This window comes from Saccopteryx leptura, chromosome 1, assembly GCF_036850995.1.
Source record: "Saccopteryx leptura isolate mSacLep1 chromosome 1, mSacLep1_pri_phased_curated, whole genome shotgun sequence".
Classification (NCBI taxonomy): domain Eukaryota; kingdom Metazoa; phylum Chordata; class Mammalia; order Chiroptera; family Emballonuridae; genus Saccopteryx; species Saccopteryx leptura.
Window position 1 is genome coordinate 336,642,209 of NC_089503.1, and position 19,392 is coordinate 336,661,600.

General features: G+C 40.9%; 1 protein-coding gene and 1 non-coding gene across 2 annotated transcripts in view; both read left to right on the forward strand.

Moving 5' to 3' along the window:
- Positions 1–9,267, forward strand: part of RNGTT (RNA guanylyltransferase and 5'-phosphatase) — a 270,093-nt gene extending 260,826 nt beyond the window's left edge. Inside the window, exons 15-16 of the mRNA XM_066358895.1 lie at positions 4,887–5,010; positions 6,702–9,267. Of these exons, the coding sequence (XP_066214992.1) occupies positions 4,887–5,010; positions 6,702–6,865 (288 nt within the window). The 3' untranslated portion in view covers positions 6,866–9,267. The remainder of the gene's footprint in view (positions 1–4,886; positions 5,011–6,701) is intronic.
- Positions 9,268–17,964: 8,697 nt separating this feature from the next.
- On the forward strand, positions 17,965–18,040 carry TRNAF-GAA (transfer RNA phenylalanine (anticodon GAA)). Its single transcript has one exon. It is a non-coding gene; the product is annotated as a tRNA-Phe (tRNA).
- The last annotated feature ends 1,352 nt before the right edge of the window (positions 18,041–19,392 follow it).

Consider the following 19,392-nt stretch of genomic DNA (forward strand, 5'->3'; position numbering starts at 1 on the left):
TGGAGTCTGAATACAGTCAGCAGTTTAATTAATTGTGTTGTACCAATGTTAATTTCTTAAAGAAGATAAATGTACAATGATATGTAAAATACAAATATTAGGTAGGGGTGACTGGAATACTGGTACTCTCTATACTATCTTTACAGCTTTTTTATAAATCTAAAACTATTTTTAAATTGGAAGTTTAAAAAAAACTAACTGGTAGCTTTCCAGTTCTAAGGATATTAATTTAAAGTGTCTCTTGAGCAAATTAGTCAGAGAAATCCCCCTCCTCTCAACCCTTTGTGCAGTTTCTCTAAAAGAAAGATAAAGCTCTTAATATCCAAACAGCCTGCACAGAGCAAGGACAGTAATCTAGAGGCTTCTGTCCCACCACTAAAAATTGAATCGTATCATTGCCTGCTCTGTGCGGGTGTCAACCAATGGTTGTTGGTACCAATTCAACTCCACTGGAATCCCCCAGTTTGGGGTGCAGTGAAAAAGGAAACTTTATTCAATGTGAACCAGGTCAGTTGGGTTACAGCATGGTTATGAACAGCATGGATACCAGCAGGGGTGGGAGTCAAATAATTTAACAACCGGATCTCTGTCCTGATGACCATTTTAAGTATAAAAAAAGATATACCGAAAGGTAGTTTATCATTTCATGTATTTAAAACTTAAATAAGGACAATAAAAAAGTACACAAAACTAGATTATAAGAAAAAGTTAAAAATATTAATGAAAAAGTATTAAATAATACCTGACCAAAAAACAATAAAACCATTATTTAAGATATTTCCACATTGCTTCTTGATTGGTGTCCTCACAATTATTTTTTCACCTGTGGATGGTATGAACATTACTATGGGTGCTTAGAACATTGCTGTGTAGATGAACGTTTAAAATGAGTAAGGAATGTAAACTTGTGATTTCCACATTGGACGGGCTACCCAGGTGCCCACTTTAGAGAGAACCTTGATTACAAGTGCCATTTTAACAACCGGTTTGCTTAACTCAACCAAAAATTAGGTGTCAGTTTTGCTGAACCGGTGTGAACCAGCTGAACCCACCACTGGCAAGGCCCCTAGCCAGCTAGATCAGTGATTTTCAACTGCTGCGCCACAAGAATGTTTAAACATGCAGTACCTGTTTAGTCAGAGACACTGACCTTTCCCCCCTTGTATTGTCAAATGAAAACATGACAGCAGCCAACACAATAGCTGTTTGGTGTGAATGAATCAAAATTATACCTTTTTATTGTCAGATCGGCAAAAAAAAAAAAAAAAATTTTGCTGTATCATGGAATTTTAGTAGTTTTATATGTGCATCATGAGATAAGAAAAGGTTGAAACTTGCTGAGCTAGACAGCTGTACTTTGCTCCTTGCTGTTCTGCTCTCCTCCGTGCAGTCTGCTTTGCCCTCACTGGTCTGCTCCATTCTGCTCTGGTGAGACATCTTCAGTGTTCCGCCCCAGCTAGGGAAATACAGTCTTTAGTGGAAAGGGAAAGTATACTCCCAGAGCCAGAGCAGGAGATGACTTATGTAGACAGAAGTCCACACCTCTGGTCCCTGATTGGTCAGCCATCATGTAAATGAGGACTCCAAATCTCACAGTTTGATTGTTCCAGAAGGTACAGTCCTGACTGGTCAGAAAGGAGAAGCTCTGATTGGTTAGTGATGAAGCTGATGAAAAGGATATATATAGCTGCATAGCTTCAATTGGGTGGCGAAAACTTAGTCCTATTGGTTGAAATATGATTCCAGGAACTCTTTTATAAGGGTTGGCTCAGCTGGCAGAAACAGTAGGCTGGTAATTTAGTGCAGGCTTCTCCCTTAAGTGCAGTTTGCATTAAAGGCCCGTGTGTAGAAATGGCTAGTAGGCTAGCTGGGGGAGGGAGGGTTGCTTGTTAGGTTGGTTGTTTGCCCTTTTTTTTTTTTTTTTTTTTTTTACAGGAACAGTGAGAGAGAGTCAGAGAGAGGGATAGATAGGGACAGACAGACAGGAACAGAGAGAGATGAGAAGCATTAATCATCACTTTTTCGTTGCGACACCTTAGTTCATTGCTCTCTCATACATGCCTTCACCGCGGGCCTTCAGCAGACCGAGTAACCCCTTGCTCAAGCCAGCGACCTTGGGTCCAAGCTGGTGAGCTTTTTGCTCAAACCAGATGAGCCCACGCTCAATCTGACGACCTCGGGGTCTCTAACCTAGGTCCTCGGCATCCCAGTCCATTGCTCTATCCACTGCACCACTGCCTGGTGAGGCTGTTTGTTTGCTTTTCTTTTTAAAATATGAGCCTAAGTTAGCCACTGGAAACCCTTTTTTGTAGGTATTTTCTTTTTCTCGATCCACACACTGATGCTTTGCTTTTTGTGACTTGGTAGTGTGCCTAGCATCTAGGTTACAAAGAGTATTCTGTGAAAACAGTGTAGAGTGGAACAACAGTGATTTTACCTACCTTTGTTTTGGGCCCTTCATTCCAGATGTTATCATTGAGCTGCTAATTTAAAATCTCAGAGGTACTATATTTGGTTTCATCTGACTGTTTCTTAACCCTAGATTATTAGTAAATTCAAATAGTATATAAAGTGTGCTACTCAATAAAATGGACATATGAAAAATATACTTTTCAATATAAACACACTGCATATTGCTCTTCTTTTTAAAAATAGTAAAACATCATTAGTCTAATGTAATTATGGATACAAATGTGAAATCCTGATTTCTAAATATTATTATCAAGACCTTCTTAACTCAAACTAGGATAACCAGAGTTTATTAGAGAAGCCCTAATGGGGTCCTGTTTTAGTAAATAATATGTAATTGGCTGAGGATGATTATTGTCATAGTAACAAATTAGAATTTGTTTGATACTAAAATTAAACTCCTCCTCTGTATGCCATTCATTCTCTTGATCTGACCATTAGTGAAAACTGTCTTAATTTGTGCACATATGAGAGGTATTATTTTTATCAGTTAAATATATTCAATCACCTAACTAAATGAGTACCTTGCAGTGTGTCCATCTTGACAATATCACTGGTGTGATCAATGAAAGGCAATGTACTATTCTTGAACATGGAAATAGGTTTTGGTAAGTATAGTGGAAGGTATATACATTTTTTGGAAAGCTCTGTTTTCTGGGTTGTTAATACATGCCCAAGTAGATACACAGATACTTAATAATAGTTCTTAATTGCTGTCATCAGATTGAGCAACACATCATTTATTGCAGTTCTGAAACTAGGAACACAGAATGATAGGTTATATGATAAAGACTTAATACAACTGCTAGTCAATAAAAGTATATACTGTATATTGTAGATAGCAAATCATTCTTATAAAATGCATATGATATAATTTTCTTGACAGCTGTTTCCAAAATGGACCTTTTCATGTCATCCTAGTTTCTTTAGTGAATTTCCTCAGAAGGTTTACACACACACTCACACCTCTGTGTTTGACTTCCAAATCTTATTTTCCTATTCAATTAGGAAGTTTACTGGTTTGCTACTATGTGCCAAGCACTTTCACTTATTATTTTTCCAGTGTCTCAGAATTCCTTTGCTCGTTTTAGAAATTAGAAAATGGAAACTGAAAGGTTTAGAAACTCTATGTGTTAGATGCTACGTATGGTTTAATATACGATATAAATGGGTTACTTAACTGAATGAGTTGCCTAATACTTAAATATAGATAATGTATAATAAAAGAAGGTGGATCCCTAGGAAGCAAGGAAATGAATATTTGAGAATTAATTTAGCAAGTTTGTTAAGTGAAGCATCACTGTTTTGGGCAGGTTTGGTTCCAGAGCCACTGAATATATTGGACACGATGGATTTGTTGAAAATGCAAATAGTGCAATCAAGGGTAATACTCATTAAGAGAAAAGGAATACAATTTGAAAGTTTTTATGAAGCCATGCATTTCTTAATCTATGAATTGAAAGCATCTTTAAAATTTACTTCCCTTCATATTTCTAGGTGGTAGTGAATATGGGTAGAAAAATGAAAGCGTTTCAAATAATGCTAATGAAGTTAAATGATTGCAATCTACCATATTGTGAGGAAAAGTTGTTAGCTGAGAAAGACGAGGACAGAATTAAAATATTACCATGACTGGCATTTGATTTGAAAACTGCAAAGATAAGCTTAGGTTCCTATTTATGAAAACCAGTCTCACAGTCTGATGAAATATCTTTTAAAAGGTTTTATAGTTACCATGGATACTTGTTAGCTTTGATAGAATAAGTTGTAATCCATATTTAATCATCTGAGTTGAAGTAGCCAAAAACCTACCAACTAAAATCAAAACTAGCTTCATCTTTAAATTCATATAAGTTTGGAAAGGGAAAGGATAAATACCCTAAAGATTAGATTTGGGGGGTAATTATCACTGCTTGAAAAGCAAGATATATAGGCTGCACATTATCTGAATGGGATTCCATTGTTACTTTTTATGTGTAACTCTTTCTTATAACTAGTAGATGGCATTTCTTGAGTTTTGATGTAGGAATTTAGACTGTTCTGGAAGTTGATAAAACATAAGCAACAGACTCAATTTCTGAAAGCCAGAGGGACACAAACAATATTGAAGACACTGATCCCCATGGCAACATATTTGCCTTTGGTCCAGAATTGGCTGATTTCTGCTTAGCTTCTTTTAGCTGCTATATATTGACAGCCATTTTCGCAACTGTTTATAAAATGTTGGATTATGAGCATGTGTACAAGGTAGTGCTTTCTGTAGCCTTAGGCTTGATTAGACACCTCAGATGACAAAAGAGTCGTGCATGAAGAGTTCCTGAGGTGTTTTCGGCATTTTCTAATGCATCTGTCACATAGTAGAAGCAAAAAGCCTCTCAAATGGTTTAAATATTTTCCTCAATTCTCTTTTAAAACAGGTGACAAAAGAGCTAAAACAGTATGACAACAAAATTATAGAATGCAAATTCGAGAACAACAGCTGGGCCTTCATGAGACAGAGAACAGACAAAAATTTTCCTAATGCCTACAACACTGCCATGGGTGAGTGTGACAACCTACCAAAGCTTGTTACATCAAAAAAAAAAAAGTTATGGTGTTAGAACCTAAGTGTGCTCTGTTGTTCTGCTTGGTGGTCAGAGTCATGTGGACCCCTGTTCTTGCTTACTGGGGTCAGGGTTGTGTCAGTTCTGCACCCTGCTGGCTCCAGTTGGTTTCTGGGTTCTCCTCTTTCTAGAGACCTCTGCGGGCTTGTGTTCGTGTGTCCAAGAGAGAAGTTTAAAGGGCAGGATAACGGGCTATATACAAGTTGCATTTGTTGAACAACAACAACAACAACAAAAGCCATGCTAATTTCAGTTCTATTGAAAACTATAGCAACCATTGTTTGCCAGATGGTAAAAGACAAAATTAGCAGGGGAGAGTAATTTCTAGCTCCTAAAATAGTTTTATAAACAATGGAGAGCAAAGTAAATGAAAGCTATTTAAAAAAACAAAACAAAAGAAACCCTGAAACCCACTATGCTGTCCTTCAGCGTGTCCTTTGGGTGCAACAGGGACTCTCTGGTAATTCAGAATTGTAATTTTCCTTCATGGGGACAACACAGATTAATAAAGTTTATAAGGTAAAGTAGAAGGAGCAGTTGTTACTCTGGATTGCATTTATAGTGGAGTTAAAAAGAAACACAGATAAAAACCAAGATGAAAGGTTAATGGACTCGTGTAGTTTTAGAGTCCTCAGTCACTGATGATGATGATTATATGATAAGCTTATGAGAAAATAGAAATGGCCAGTTTGAGTTTCTCAGCTGAACATTTACTGTTTATGCATTTAAAGGTTCTGTTGGAATGAACAGACATGTTGAGGAGACGAGTTAATTTTGAAAGAATAAGAGCCAGTGTCCTTTTTTTTCTAAAACCAAATACTGTAGGTACATAAAGTTTAAAAGGCTGGTACTACATTTGATCACGTAAGAAAAGTTGCTTTATTTACAGTATTAGTAATTTTTTTTTACAATACTTTACTTCAACCAAGTTATTACAATACAAAAACCTTACCTGCCACTGCAGTTGCAGCCTGCCTGTTCGGTGGGAACGGAGGCCGGTGCTGAGTTCCATGCTTCTCGGTGTGGACTGGTTTCTGAGAGAAGAACTGAGGACTAGAGCTCATTTCTCTTGTAGGAATTTTGGTTGACTGTGCTTAAAATCCTGTAAAAACTGTTTTGGGGGGTAGAAAACCATAGTGAATACATGCTTGCTTATAGCCCAAGTACTTGGTTTAAAATTACCATATTTCCCATGTATAAGATGCACCTTAATTTGAGGCCCTGAAATTTTGGGGAAAAAATGTATTACATGAAGTTACTAAACTCAAGTTTTATTTATCTATAACAATGAACACAAAAACAAGCACAAAAAAGCAGAAAATGTGAGTGAAAAAACCACAACCACTGTATAAGACGCCCCAAATTTTTAGACCCCAAAATTTTCGAAAAAAGGTGCATCTTATACGTAGGGAAATACGGTAGTAGCACAGTAAAGAATAGCCACCAGGAAAACACTCATTTGGGGCTCGGGGAGGGAGAACAGTTGAATCTGAAGCAGGTCACTCCTGTAGGTGAAATGGAAGTGTTTAGCATACTGGGATGAAAACCTTTCCCTTTCTCATCTCCCTGAGGTGAGTCAGCTGCCTTAACTAACCCTCACGTGACACACGTGTCTCCCTTTGTCCACAGCTGTGTGCAACAGCATCTCAAACCCTGTCACCAAGGAGATGCTGTTTGAGTTCATTGACAGATGTGTAGCAGCTTCTCAGGGACAGAAACGGAAGCATCATCTGGACCCTGACAGGGAGCTCATGCCTCCACCACCTCCCAAAAGACCGCGCCCTTTGACCTAAGTCCTGCCTCTGACTTCAGGATTGAGAGGAAAGATGAGTGAGAAAAAAATGCTGTTGCCCCACTTACAGCCAGAGAAGTTCAACAAAGAATGTGTCTTGATGTTGATACACATTTGAATTTTTTTAAAGAAAAGTATTGTAGCCAGCCTGTAAATATTTGATGCATTTGTTTTCTTAGTGCTACAATAAATACATCATGGACTTAAACATTTTACTTACATATGAGAAACTCAGCCTTACCTTGTGGAATCCGAAGATTGAAATACCCAAAGGTTTGAACAAGATTGAAATCAATGAAAAAGAGGCCTTGTTTATATATAGATAACGTCTACCTTTATTTTATAAAGTTAGCAATCTGGAACTGTGAGCACCTAGAACACTGTATTTTTTAGAAGCTGTATTTCAGCTATGATAAATTTTCCTTTTAAAAAAGTTAAGCAGTGGCATTAAACATTCTTCTTATCACTTATCATGGATTTCCTCCATTTCTGAGATTCTTGTATTCAAATACAAATGACAAGGTTGTTAAGTATTGTACTATTAATCGACTTGGTCTGGCTTTATTATTTTAAGAAGTTCTTTTGGAAATGTAAAAGAGTAAAGGTCCATTTTTGTGAATGGCATCTTTTCTGAAGAAAGAATATTGAGTATTTTCACCTGCTTCTACTGTTTGCACTACACTAACAGATCTCTAATGTGTCTGTTCTGGCAGTGGGTTTGAAGTCCTCCGTAGAAGAACTTAGATGTGCACCACCAGCTTCTTTACGTATTGTTTCCTGGGAGACATATTTTTAAATACTGGGGCTACTGCTTTCACCTCAGTGGTATCAGCACATTGTAAATTAATATTAAAACACACAACTCACTGTGATTATAGGAGTGGCATCAAACACAAGCAATGCGGTGTTAGTTCCCTTGAACTAACCGGCAAGGGAAATGCCCGCTGACTCCTCTGATTAGAAAGTACTGTCAGTGGACTGGAATGCCCCCTAGAAAATCCTCTCCCACTGCTACGTAAGTGCAGAGGCAAGAGCAGAATCTGTAGGAACTAAACATCTGGGAAGCCAGGGTATTTCTTTTCAAAGCCAGAATGCCATCTCCATTTTTTTCTAGGAATACTATTTCTGTTGTATGTCTGAATTGTAAAATGTTTACTAGTGGATAATGGATTTAAAGAGCAGCTAATTGGTCATTTGCCATTGTTGAGAAACTTCTGATTGGTTTGTGAAGGAACTGAGAAGTAGCTGGATTAGAGGTACAAGTTTTAAGTATGTATATTTAAATTTTTTTCCATGATCTGAATTTTATATATGTCTATGCATATATATGTGAGTATATGCAACAGTGTATATTCTTCTAATGTAGTCAGAATGCAAATGCAAATAACTTTCCTAGTAGACCGAATATCTGACAGGATTTCTATGTCATGGCACAGATTAACCAAAAATGTATTTATATTCATCTGAATTTAAATGTTTTTAAACCAAGTTTTCTCCTGCAGTGCTTTTCTTTATGAAATAGTAGCGTCATGCTAGGGCGTTTTCCTTTGTTGTGCCCACGTTATGTCATGTATAGTGAATTTATCCAAAATGCCGTTTAATGTTTCTTTCCAGGAGTACTTTTGTGTGCTTGGGCGCTGAAGAGATTAAAACACCCAACTGCCACAAGGACTGTAAAAGATGGAAATTTGTCAAGATTTTATCTATAGCGTCTCGTACAAAGTGGATCTAAAAAAATGCCTATGAAGCTCCAAATAGTGTGATGTCTGCTTCACCAGATTTAGTGACTCCTTTCACCACTATGAGTTGCTCTCCTGAGCCTGGGTAATTCAGGGCCCTTTTGCTGATGTAAAAGCAAGCTTTTGCCAGTGATCTTTAATGGAGTAAAATGTTTATGGTAATTGTAACCTTTTAAATGAGTCATGTGAAAAGAGCATCTCATTTTTAATACACTTAGATATTTTCTCCTTGTCTTTGTGCATTTTTCAGCAGTTAACTTTTCTTAAGTTTTTCTTTCTTTTCAATTATAGCGAAGTTGGCCTTGTAAGTAGACCCATCTATCCCCTGAACACTCTTGTCATCTGCAATATCATAAAACGTCATCTAGAAAGTCAGGGGGAGGGAGTCTAGAGCCAGGATTTGGAACATCAGGAAGGAAACACTTCCATTCTCAGCTCACTCAATATAACTATTTTTTGACACTGAGGTTTTATAGACAAGAATAAGAAAACTTTGTTTTTCCAAGTTACCACAAAAGCTTTTGCATTGCATTGGAAAGATGTGGATGACTTTACTGCCTGGATGGTGACACGTGCTTTCCGTGAAATGCTCAGAAATGTCAGGACATTCCTTCTCTAATTGTGTGTCAGTGTATGTTGTAATAAAACTACTGATTCAAAATAACTGAAAGTGTATCTACTTTGTTTTACTGGTGATGATGCCTTTGTATCCTTTTATTTAACTGATGCTTTTGTGTCCCTTCCATTGCTCTCATCAGATCCTGCTGCTGTCAGCCACACCCAACACAGTCAGTCTATCTGGGTGTGTTACATTAGAAAGACTAGCATCAAGACCTGGGAAGTCCTCTTTTTTTTCTTCCTGAGAAACCAAGAAATTTGATTGGCATGAGGGATACAGTTTGCACCTTTTGTTATTGGGGTGGGGAAAAACACACTTACATGATTTTAAGTATAATCTGTTCATCCACCTCATTTTAGCACTCTATTATATGGGTAGGTATTTTGTTATATTACTTTTAATGCATTTAATTCATTTAGAATACTCAGCAATAAATATTCTAAAATGATGAATTTATGACCTACCACTTTTTTGTTGACTGTGCATTTTGTAGTATCAAATTTGCCATCTTTAAATGTTTAAATGATACATACCACTGGTTTTGAAATATGTGTATAGTTTTTTCTGGTCAGAAAACTTGGAAATGAAGAACCGTATACTTCCAGGTAGAGAAAGCTAATGTGATGGAGAAAATTCTGGGCTAGGCCCGGGGACCAAGTTTAGCCCCTCTCAGGGGTTCTGTGTTTTCTCTAAAACTGGTTTCTCCCCTCCCCCATCTACAGAATGCCAAGATTGGGCCAGATGAGCAGGTCTAACATGATTCTTGTATAAAAGGCAGTACTTTTTAACTATCTTCTATTCACAATGATAGCTATGTTACCATTATTGAATATTCACCAAGCACCAAGACTATCCTAAACACAACACTCTATACAGTAGGTACCATTGTTAATTCCATTTTGTAGTTGAGGAATCTGAGACTCAGAGGGTTAAGTGACCCTAAGGTAACCTTGCTAGTAAGTTGTGCGCTGAAACACAAACAGGTCTCGCTAACTCCAGTGCCTTATTAGTTGTACAGTATTCTTCTAAAGGCTCATTACAGCCCCTGCATGGAGGACTGCTTCCATGCTGGGATCCCAGACTACTGAAGGTGTTCTTTTGGTACTAACAGGTAATAATAAGCTTCAAACACCTCTAAAATAAAGAGATGAAATTGGGAACAGGGAAGTAAATACATTTTTAGGAACTCGTTTACTTATTTTAAAATATTTAAATGTGAATGATGCAGAGGTCATGAAAAGAAGTTTAATATTTTCATTAAGATGCTAAATTGAAAAGATGTCATTAGAACACAGTAAGTGATAAAATTATACACTGGGCCAGCGTTTCCCTTATTGTTGCTTAGTCATCAACTCTGCCACTCTGGCGGGTCAGTGTGGGCCTGGGTGAGCCCTTCCCTGTCGGGACCTGGTATCAGGTGACCGCTGCGTGATGAGCAAGGTGAGGAGGGCACTCACAACAAGGGCCTCCCGGGCTTCTCAGAAGAGTTCACATTTCAAAAAATCAGTGCACAGATCTGGGACTGCCAGCTCTTTTGTTGTGGACGGGTATCTACCAAAAATTTTGTGGCCATCATTTCATCAAATAATGGAAATCTTAACACCCTAAAAGGAAGTAGAGCATAGTTTAGAAGACAGGATGTACCTATACATAGAACAAATTTTGTTTTATAAACAACTTGCTACACTGCCCTTTGCTTTAACATGTCACCTTCAACTGGTGACAACTTTGTCATGGACCAGTGGTGGGAACTGCATGGGTCAGGTTCCAGATGAGGCTGGTAAGTGGGAACGAGGCAAGAAGACCCTCAGGGAAGAAGCAGCTCTGCTTTCCTGGCTGCACGTCCTGTTTATAGCCAGAGTTGACCCCAGTGAAATTATCTCACAATGCTTGATTATATTGTGCTCTTGTGATAACAGGTGTATAGGTGAAAAATGAAATGATCTGAATGTTTGAAAATAGTCAAATAGAGTGAAACTCTCAGCTGTTTGAGGTACCAAAATAAGCATAGCCAAATACAACACAGAAAAAGAGAATTTGGCTTTGACAACAAATCAGACCAAGAGAGTGACCAGTTTTCACAACTCTGAAGTTGGCAGACAGTCTGTTTTTCCCTTAGGTCACTGCCACCAGCACGATCCTTCACAATTGCAGGCCTGCTCCTCTTACGCATCCTCAGAAAGTGCTCCCTGGCCCGTGACGCCGAAGGCCCTCCATGGTCTGGCCTCAGCCTGTGTGTGCAGGTGTGGATTTCATGCCTGCTTATGATACAGCGGCGTGACTCTTTTCCATGCCCAGAATGCCTGCTCTATACCCAGGAACCCCGACCTCCTCTAACCTCAGGGTCAAGGAGGCCTTCCTGCCACAGACACCCTTCCAGATTCCCCCATGGGATTGCGATGGTCTCCCTGGTTTTCCCTCCAGACAGGGGACTTTGTCGTCTCTGTGACCCAGAGCACTGGGCCTGGCGGTCGTGGGTACTCGGCAGTCATTAGGGCAGGAGGTCCAAATGCCCTTTTGTACACGCTGTTGAGACTCAGTTAACGTGTGGTTGCTGTTGGCTCCCTCAGTTCAGCCACATGTGAACACACAATTTTGTCACTCCAGCCTCATTGTAATAGACGCACCAAATCCATCTCTCAGTTCTTAAGAGTTTCTTCAGAGGCCATCTCTGATGCCTTTTATATTTAAGTCTCACTAGAAGTATCTTGTATTTGCTTTTTGCACTGAAAATGAGTGCTTCCGAAGGAAATTTCTCAGCAGGAAGAATCTTCAGCAAGTGCCTGTGATACACTCTGGTGGAGGGTGTGAGGGAAGTAGTGGTTTCAGTCATATCTTTTTAGCGCAGTTCCTCTGAGCTTGCCACATCTCAAGCTAGCCCGCTCCTCCCTACCCACCTGCTTCCGCTCAGTTTCTGATGTTTTTCAAAGAGAAGTCTTTTGATAATTGTTGAGGCTTTTGTTAGTTTTAAAAATAAATACCAGTTTGTGATCCCTTAGTGTGTGGTGCTTGTAGCCAGGTCTTGAGAGCGGAGATGGCAAGTGAAAGATGTTATTCTTGCTGCTACTACAGAATGCTGTTTTCCAGGATCTAAAGGAATAAGAAACTTTACAGTTTCTGTAGAAGTTCTGCTTCCCACCTGAAAGCTGTCAGGGGAACATTGTGTAGTCTTGATCTACGGCATAAACACACACAGTGCTCTGCTACACAAGGAAGATGAGGGCTGCAGAGACCCCAGTCGGACCATAACCACAACCAAAATTCAGCTATAAAAATTTCTTGAAAATTCTACACAAAAGTAGAAATTGGAGACATCACACACAGTTGGAATGATGCAGGAGGTGAAATGTGACCTAGGCCCTGGTGGACGGGTAGGATGAATGGGTAGGGGTGGTGTGGACAGAAATCTGGGGAAGGGTGCCTTGGAGGTTTGTCTAGGGCTTGTGTGAAGGACCATGGGAAGAAATATGGTTGTAATCACTCCATCTTCAACCAACCACCCTGGCCCCTTGATCTTCCAGCTGCTGACTCATTCCTCTATTCCCTTCCTGCACAATTCCTAGACAGAGGTGACTGCACTTGTTCAGTCCACATCTTTTCCTCCTCTTCTCTCTTGAGCCACTGCCAACAGGCTCTCCTCTCTGCTGAGCCTGCTCTGTCACTACCACCAATGCCCTCTACAGGGTCAAGTCCATTCTCCTAATAGACCTGTCAGTACTGTCAGCATTGGACACGGTTTCTCACTCCCTGTGTTTTGTTATTATTTCTTTGCTTTTGTTTTCACTCTTTTTAATGAGAAATTTCAAACACACAAAAGTAAGGGAAATGATACATGATCAGTCTGTGGTAGCTCTTGTTTATTTAGACTCCAGTTCGTGTCCCCCACTCTTGCACATACAAACACGATTTTAAGACAGACCACAAACTACTTTTCTCCTTGTTGAACCCTGTTTGCACTTGGCTTCCAGACCACTGTAGTCTCTTAGCTTTCTTTCATCCTACCTTCTGGTCTCCGTGGCGGAGCCCTCTTCACCATCTCTACGTGTTGTAGTGACCCAAGCTCAGTCCACTGGCCTCTGTCTGCGGTCTCCCTAAGAGATCTCTCCTGATCTCTGCACATGAATGTCATTACACACAATTTCCCAATTTTTTTCTAGCCTGGAACTTTCTTGTGAATTCTAGACTCAAATATCCAACTGACAACTTGACATCTTCACTGGGATGTCTACCAGTCACCTCGAACTTAATACATCAAAACCTGAACTTGCCTCCTCCTATAGACTTCCTTCTCTTCCCACGCGCTTCTTACAGAGCTTAGTTCATGGCAGTTGCATTTTTCCAATTGCTTCGGAATCATCCTTGATTCTTTTCTGTCTCTGACACTTTGTGTCCAATCCATCAGCAAATGCTGTCGCCACTCCCTTCAACTCCATCCAGAATTTGACAACTTCTCAACCTCCCCAACACTTCCCATCCCATCTCTTGCCTAGAATATTGCAATAGCTTCCTAACTGGTATCCAGTTTTCACTCCCCACCTCCCCCACCCCCAGCTATTCTCCACGCAGCTGTCTGTAATATTTTTTAGAACATGTCACTCAACCACTCAAAACCTTCCAGTGCCTTCCACATCATTCAGAATTAAATCATAATGTGTGCGTACCACAGCCCACGAGGCCTGCAGAACCTGGGCCCATGGCCCCTCTGATCACACTCAGCTTCCTCATTCCCTCTCCTCATCCACACTGGCTCTTTTGCTGTTTTTCCGACTGCCAAAGCTGTTCCCACTTTCAGGACTTTGAACTTTCTTTTTTCTCTATCTGAAAATGTTCTTCCCTGGGCATTCATCAGTAAGACTCATTCATTTCATTCAAGTCTAGGTAAATGCAACCTTATCAGAAAGGACTTCCTGACCATCCATCTAAAATGCCATTCCCACAACCATCTATGCCCTTACTCTGCTTTATTTTTCTGCGAGTGCTTATGATCTAACATACATGTTTACTTGTTTACCTGTTGTCTGCCTCTCCTCTCTAGAATGTAAGTTCTATGAGAATTGAGAATTTGATTTCATTTATTGCTGTATTTCCAGCAATAAATCTGGCCCAATCTGGCATAAATATAGGACTTCAACAAATATATCTAGAATCTGTAAATGAACTAACGTTAGGTAGTAAGGCTGGGGACAAATCATGAATGTCTAGCTAAGAAGTTAGGCTAAGTTTGCCCTGGCTGGATAGCTCAGTTGGTTAGAGCATCATCCCAAAGCACAGAAGTTGCTGGTTCAATCCCTAGTCAGGGCACATTCAGGAACAGCTCAATGCTCATCTCTCTCCCTTTCTCCCTCTCTCTCTCCCTCTCTCTTTTTTTCTCTTTCCCTTCATCTCTTTCTAAAATCAATAAATATTAAAAAAAGGAGAAGAAGAAGTTAGGCTAGGTTAATCAACAATAAACAAGGAAGTTCTTTGTGAGAATAAATTGGTAATTTGTCTAAGGTGGCAGAAGAAGAAAAATAAGATGATAGGCCAGTTGGGAGGCTGTTGTAATAACCTAGGGGAGAGATAAAGAACCTAGAATAAGGGGAGATGGATTTGACAGGCATTTAGGAGGGAGAATCATCAAGATTCACCAATCAGTTGAGAAGCCACAGTTACTTTCAAGGGTTTAAGCCTCAGTTAGGGAATGGATGGTGGAGCCCTTAACAGAAACAGGGATGTGAGAAGAGAAGCCGATTTGGGGCGAGGTTGAAGAAGGAGCTTGTGAGCATAATGAGCTGGAGGTGCAGTCAGGAGGTTCAGATGGAGGCCCAATGAGAAGGCAGAAATTGAGAACTGAAGCTCAGACAGACTACACAACAGTGATGATAAAAGCAATGTATAGAGTGAAAAAGAGGGTCAGGGATTTCCGTGTTATGGGTGGAAGAAAACAAGAACTGGTAAAGTAAGGCTTCAATAAATAATAAGGACACGTGCAGATCAAGAAAGTGTGGCCAGGAAGTAAGAAGAGGCTCAAGAAAGTAGAGCCCCAGGAGCTAAGAGAGAGATGTTTCTTGATAGAAAAGGCAGAGAACAGTTTGGGCTGCCCCAGGAAAGTCGTGGAGAGCCAAGCCCTAAGAAGAGGGCCATCTCTAAGTGACTTTCAGAAGCACTGTGGGGATGGCTGGAGTCGAGGGGAAAATGAGGCAATGTGAGGAAGTGGAGGTGGTCAGTTTGGGGTTTAATATGTGTCAGCAGATAAAGTAATATTCCCAGGGATAGAGGTTACACGTGGTGTGGTCACTCTGTGCTGATAATCCTTGAGCCCAGCCACTGTTTAAGACTCCCTGCTGTGTGGCCAGTGATCCTCTCAGGTAGTGGGTCCTGCACTGTTGCCTCCAGTGAGAGATGCCTCTGAGCTCCTGGGAGGTGGCACCTCTGGGCTCCCGCAGGTGAAAGCACCATGGCCATCATCAAGGGCACGTGATGTACTGGTGCTCCACCATGGAGACTGGGCGAGGCCAAGCGCAGAGCATGACACTGCCCAGCCCAGACAAGTTACCCACGGAGCTGCTGAGTGCATGGCCTGAATGTGGTTGATCAGAAGGGGGCTTCCGGGAGGCTAGAGAAGGCTGAGTATGTCAGAACTCATATCCATGAGCATGTCGGATACTCCTATCCGTGATGGCTGGTGGACTATTATGGTGGCATTTATTTTAGGTCCAGGGAGACCGTTTTAGCAATTCTGCACATTAGGGCTTCATGATTATTTGGAAATAATTGATGTAAAAATAATCCTATTGGGTTAGAAGTCCATTTGCTTCATCACAAGAAATGCCAGCAAGATATCACAAGAAATTTGTATGTAGAAATGAAAACAGAAACGTTATTTGATTCTTTCAATATAATTTAAACTGTTAACATTTTTGAAAGGTTTCCAAAAAATGGTTTTAATTTTTATTTCCAACATGTGCAAGGTTTCTCATTGATAGTGACTCTCAAGAATTTAAAGAGATTTTCACTACAAAGTTTCAGTCAGGATTTGAGAACACATTTGAAGCATGATATAAAAAAGGCAAGTTCTAGGACACAAGTTTCTCATTTAACATTTTGAAAAGATTTTTGTTTTTGAAGTTTCATACAAAGCTGTATCTTTCCTGGGACTTTCTATTTTACTTTTTCTTATCACAATTTTATAATATAAAGAAAAATGCAATGGATTTTTTATCCTCAAGACCCATATAGTCACCCTAATACTTTAGTTTACCCCCAAGGTGTTCTTCAAAGATTGTCATTTTCCATGTTTGCCATGATGTAAATAGGTCTGGGAGCATGGTTCTCATGGCCAGGATTTGAGATTGGCAAGGTGAAAACAGAAGATGGTTGAAAGGTAAGAGACTTTATCCCAGGCTGAGTAAGAAATTAAGTCAGAAAGGGATGATGACCTGGGTGAATGGGACCAGGTCCCAGGGTTCGAGTGTAGAACCAGCTCCAAAAAGCTGGGGGTGGGGGACTGAGATGGCAGACCACCATCTTCCATCTCTTTCGTATACCTGCATTTCCTTCGCTTCCTCACCGCAGCATTGGGACTTCTTTATAAAAGGACAGAAAAACAAAGTTACCTACTTTAGATTACTGAATAGTCAGAAAGCAGGGATAACTTTGGAATGGCTTGATCCAGGAGCTTTCCACTTCTCAAATCCTAGCAAGACTGGGCTTCACGTGGTGGCCCCTGTTCCCTCAAGAATCACAACTCAGCATCCATCATAAAGAACAAATATCTATCATTGGTCCCAGCAAAACTTTTATTATACCTCATGGCATCCTCTTGGGTCATTTACCTATTTCTTAACCAGTTACTGTGGTCAGGGAATGTAATGCCCTTTCTGAATGACCAGGCTTAAAGGCTGGTCCTCATCACGACAGCTGAGAATGGAACCAACTCTCCCAATATTTTCTTTCTTATTACTTTAGTCATATTCAGTAGTGATAGTCAAAATATTAATCAACTGCTAGGCATGGGTGCCAACCAATCAGAACAGCTCTGGGGCAGCATACTGTAGGTTCCCTACCTAGCCAACAGTGAACATCTTTGATTGCTAGGTTGTGGGGTGTTCTAGGGGTTCCACAGGAGAGGCCGGATAGCTGGGAGGAGGAAAGACACAGTGCAGGGGGTGGTCAGAGAAGTGGCTGTTTCCCAACTAATATTCAACTAGTATGCTCTTCCAATATTCACAAATCCTTTCCACCACCATAGATGGACCATTGTCCTAAGCCTGTTTATTTCTGAATCTGTAGCACCCAAAAAGGCATTTGTCCATTTATTCATTCAACAAGCATTTTTTGAGCCCAACAAATAGAAGGTACTGAATAATTTTATTTGAATGAATGACATGGTTTTTTTTGTTTGTTTTGTTTTTTCAAGCAAGAGCGAGCAAGAAAGAGACAGGAAGGGGAGAGAGATGAGAAACATCAACTTGTAGTTGTGGCAATTTAGTTGTTCATTGATTGCTTCTCGTATGTGTCTTGAGTGGGGGGCGGGGAGTCCAGCTGAGCCAGTGACCCCTTGCTCAAGCCAGCAACCTTGGACTTTAAGCTAGTGACCTTTGGGCTTACGTCAGCGATCATGGAGTCATGTTGATGATCCCATGCTCACGCCAGTGACCTCGGGATTTTGAACCTGGGACCTCAGCATCCCAGATCAGGGCTCTATGCACTGGGCCACCACTGGTCAGGTTGGCATGGTTTTATTTAAAAAGATTGCAAAGAGCCCTGGCCTGTTGGCTCAGTGGTAGAGCGTTGGCCTGAAGTGCAGGAGTCCCGGGTTCGATTCCCAGCCAGGGCGCACAGGAGAAGCGCCCATCTGCTTCTCCACCCTTCCCCCTCTCCTTCCTCTCTGTCTCTCTCTCCCCCTCCCGCAGCCAAGGCTCTATTGGAGCAAAGTTGGCCCGGGCGCTGAGGATGGCTCTATGGCCTCTGCCTCAGGCACTAGAATGGCTCTGGTTGCAACAGAGCGACACCCCAGGTGGGCAGAGCATCGCCCCCTGGTGGGCGTGCCAGTTGGATCCCGGTAGGGCGCATGCAGGAGTCTGTCTGACTGCTTAACCGTTTCCAACTTCAGAAAAATACAAAAAATATATATATATTAAAAAAAATAAAAATAAAAAAATAAAAAGATTGAAAAGAAAGTATTAAGTTGGAGAAATACCAAGTTTCATTTAAGGAGAAGAGGTAATCAAAGAGTTTGAGGAAACTGACAAAACTCTAGGGAGTTTATAATAGACACAATCAAGTTGCCTAGAGACAATGACAAAAGCTTATCTAAAGTTTGTCCAGGTTATAAATATGTTATCCCAGGTATACTGTTGATGGCATCCAGTGGAGGGGCTGTTTGTTGGGTGGCCAGGGCCAGCCCAGGAAGGCATGCGCAGAGGGGATGGCAGTGCCCTGCAGCCAGAAGCAGAGCTGCTGTGCTCGAGGCAGGAGGAGGGTAACATGCAGGAGGATGGATGGGTGGAGGAAGCTTGGCGAGGAGGCAGCTGGTCCCTGGACACTCACCACCTTCTGGGATCTTCCCAGAGAGAAGGAAAGCATGAGACTGGGTTTGAACTGGAAGTTGTCTTCGAGAGCCTGTGGTCCCATTTTAGAGGTGAGCAAAGTGAGACCCAGAAACACTAGGTGATGTTAACAAGAAAGCACAGCTGGTCTCTGACTGTCTGATTCCAGGCTCATTTGGCATCATTCTCTGTGGTGATGAAGGCGGGGATGAAAAAATATTTCCTCGAATTAGGGAGACATATTGACCTTTGACAAAGCCCGTAGTGTCTCAGAAGTGACTGCCCTTCACTCCTACCCCCCCTGGAGCTCAAGGACCCGGGGTGTACGGACACCCTACGGAGCACGAGACCTCTCCAGGGCTTAGCAGTTTATCCAGGATGAAGCACAGACCCCAGACGCCGCTGGTGGGAGCTTGCTGTTGTGTAATCCACACACGTCTACTTCGGCAAGTTTGATTTTGATTGCCATAGAAGGCAAAACATCTTGAAATGAAGTTGAGCTATCTTTGGGTAGGATGCAAAACCGCCCATGGGTATATCACATCAGAAACGATGTGTGATTTCTTCCAGTCCCTCGACTCAAAAAAAGATGAACAGATTTAACTGATGCAGTCTAAAAATAAATAAATAAATAAAACCT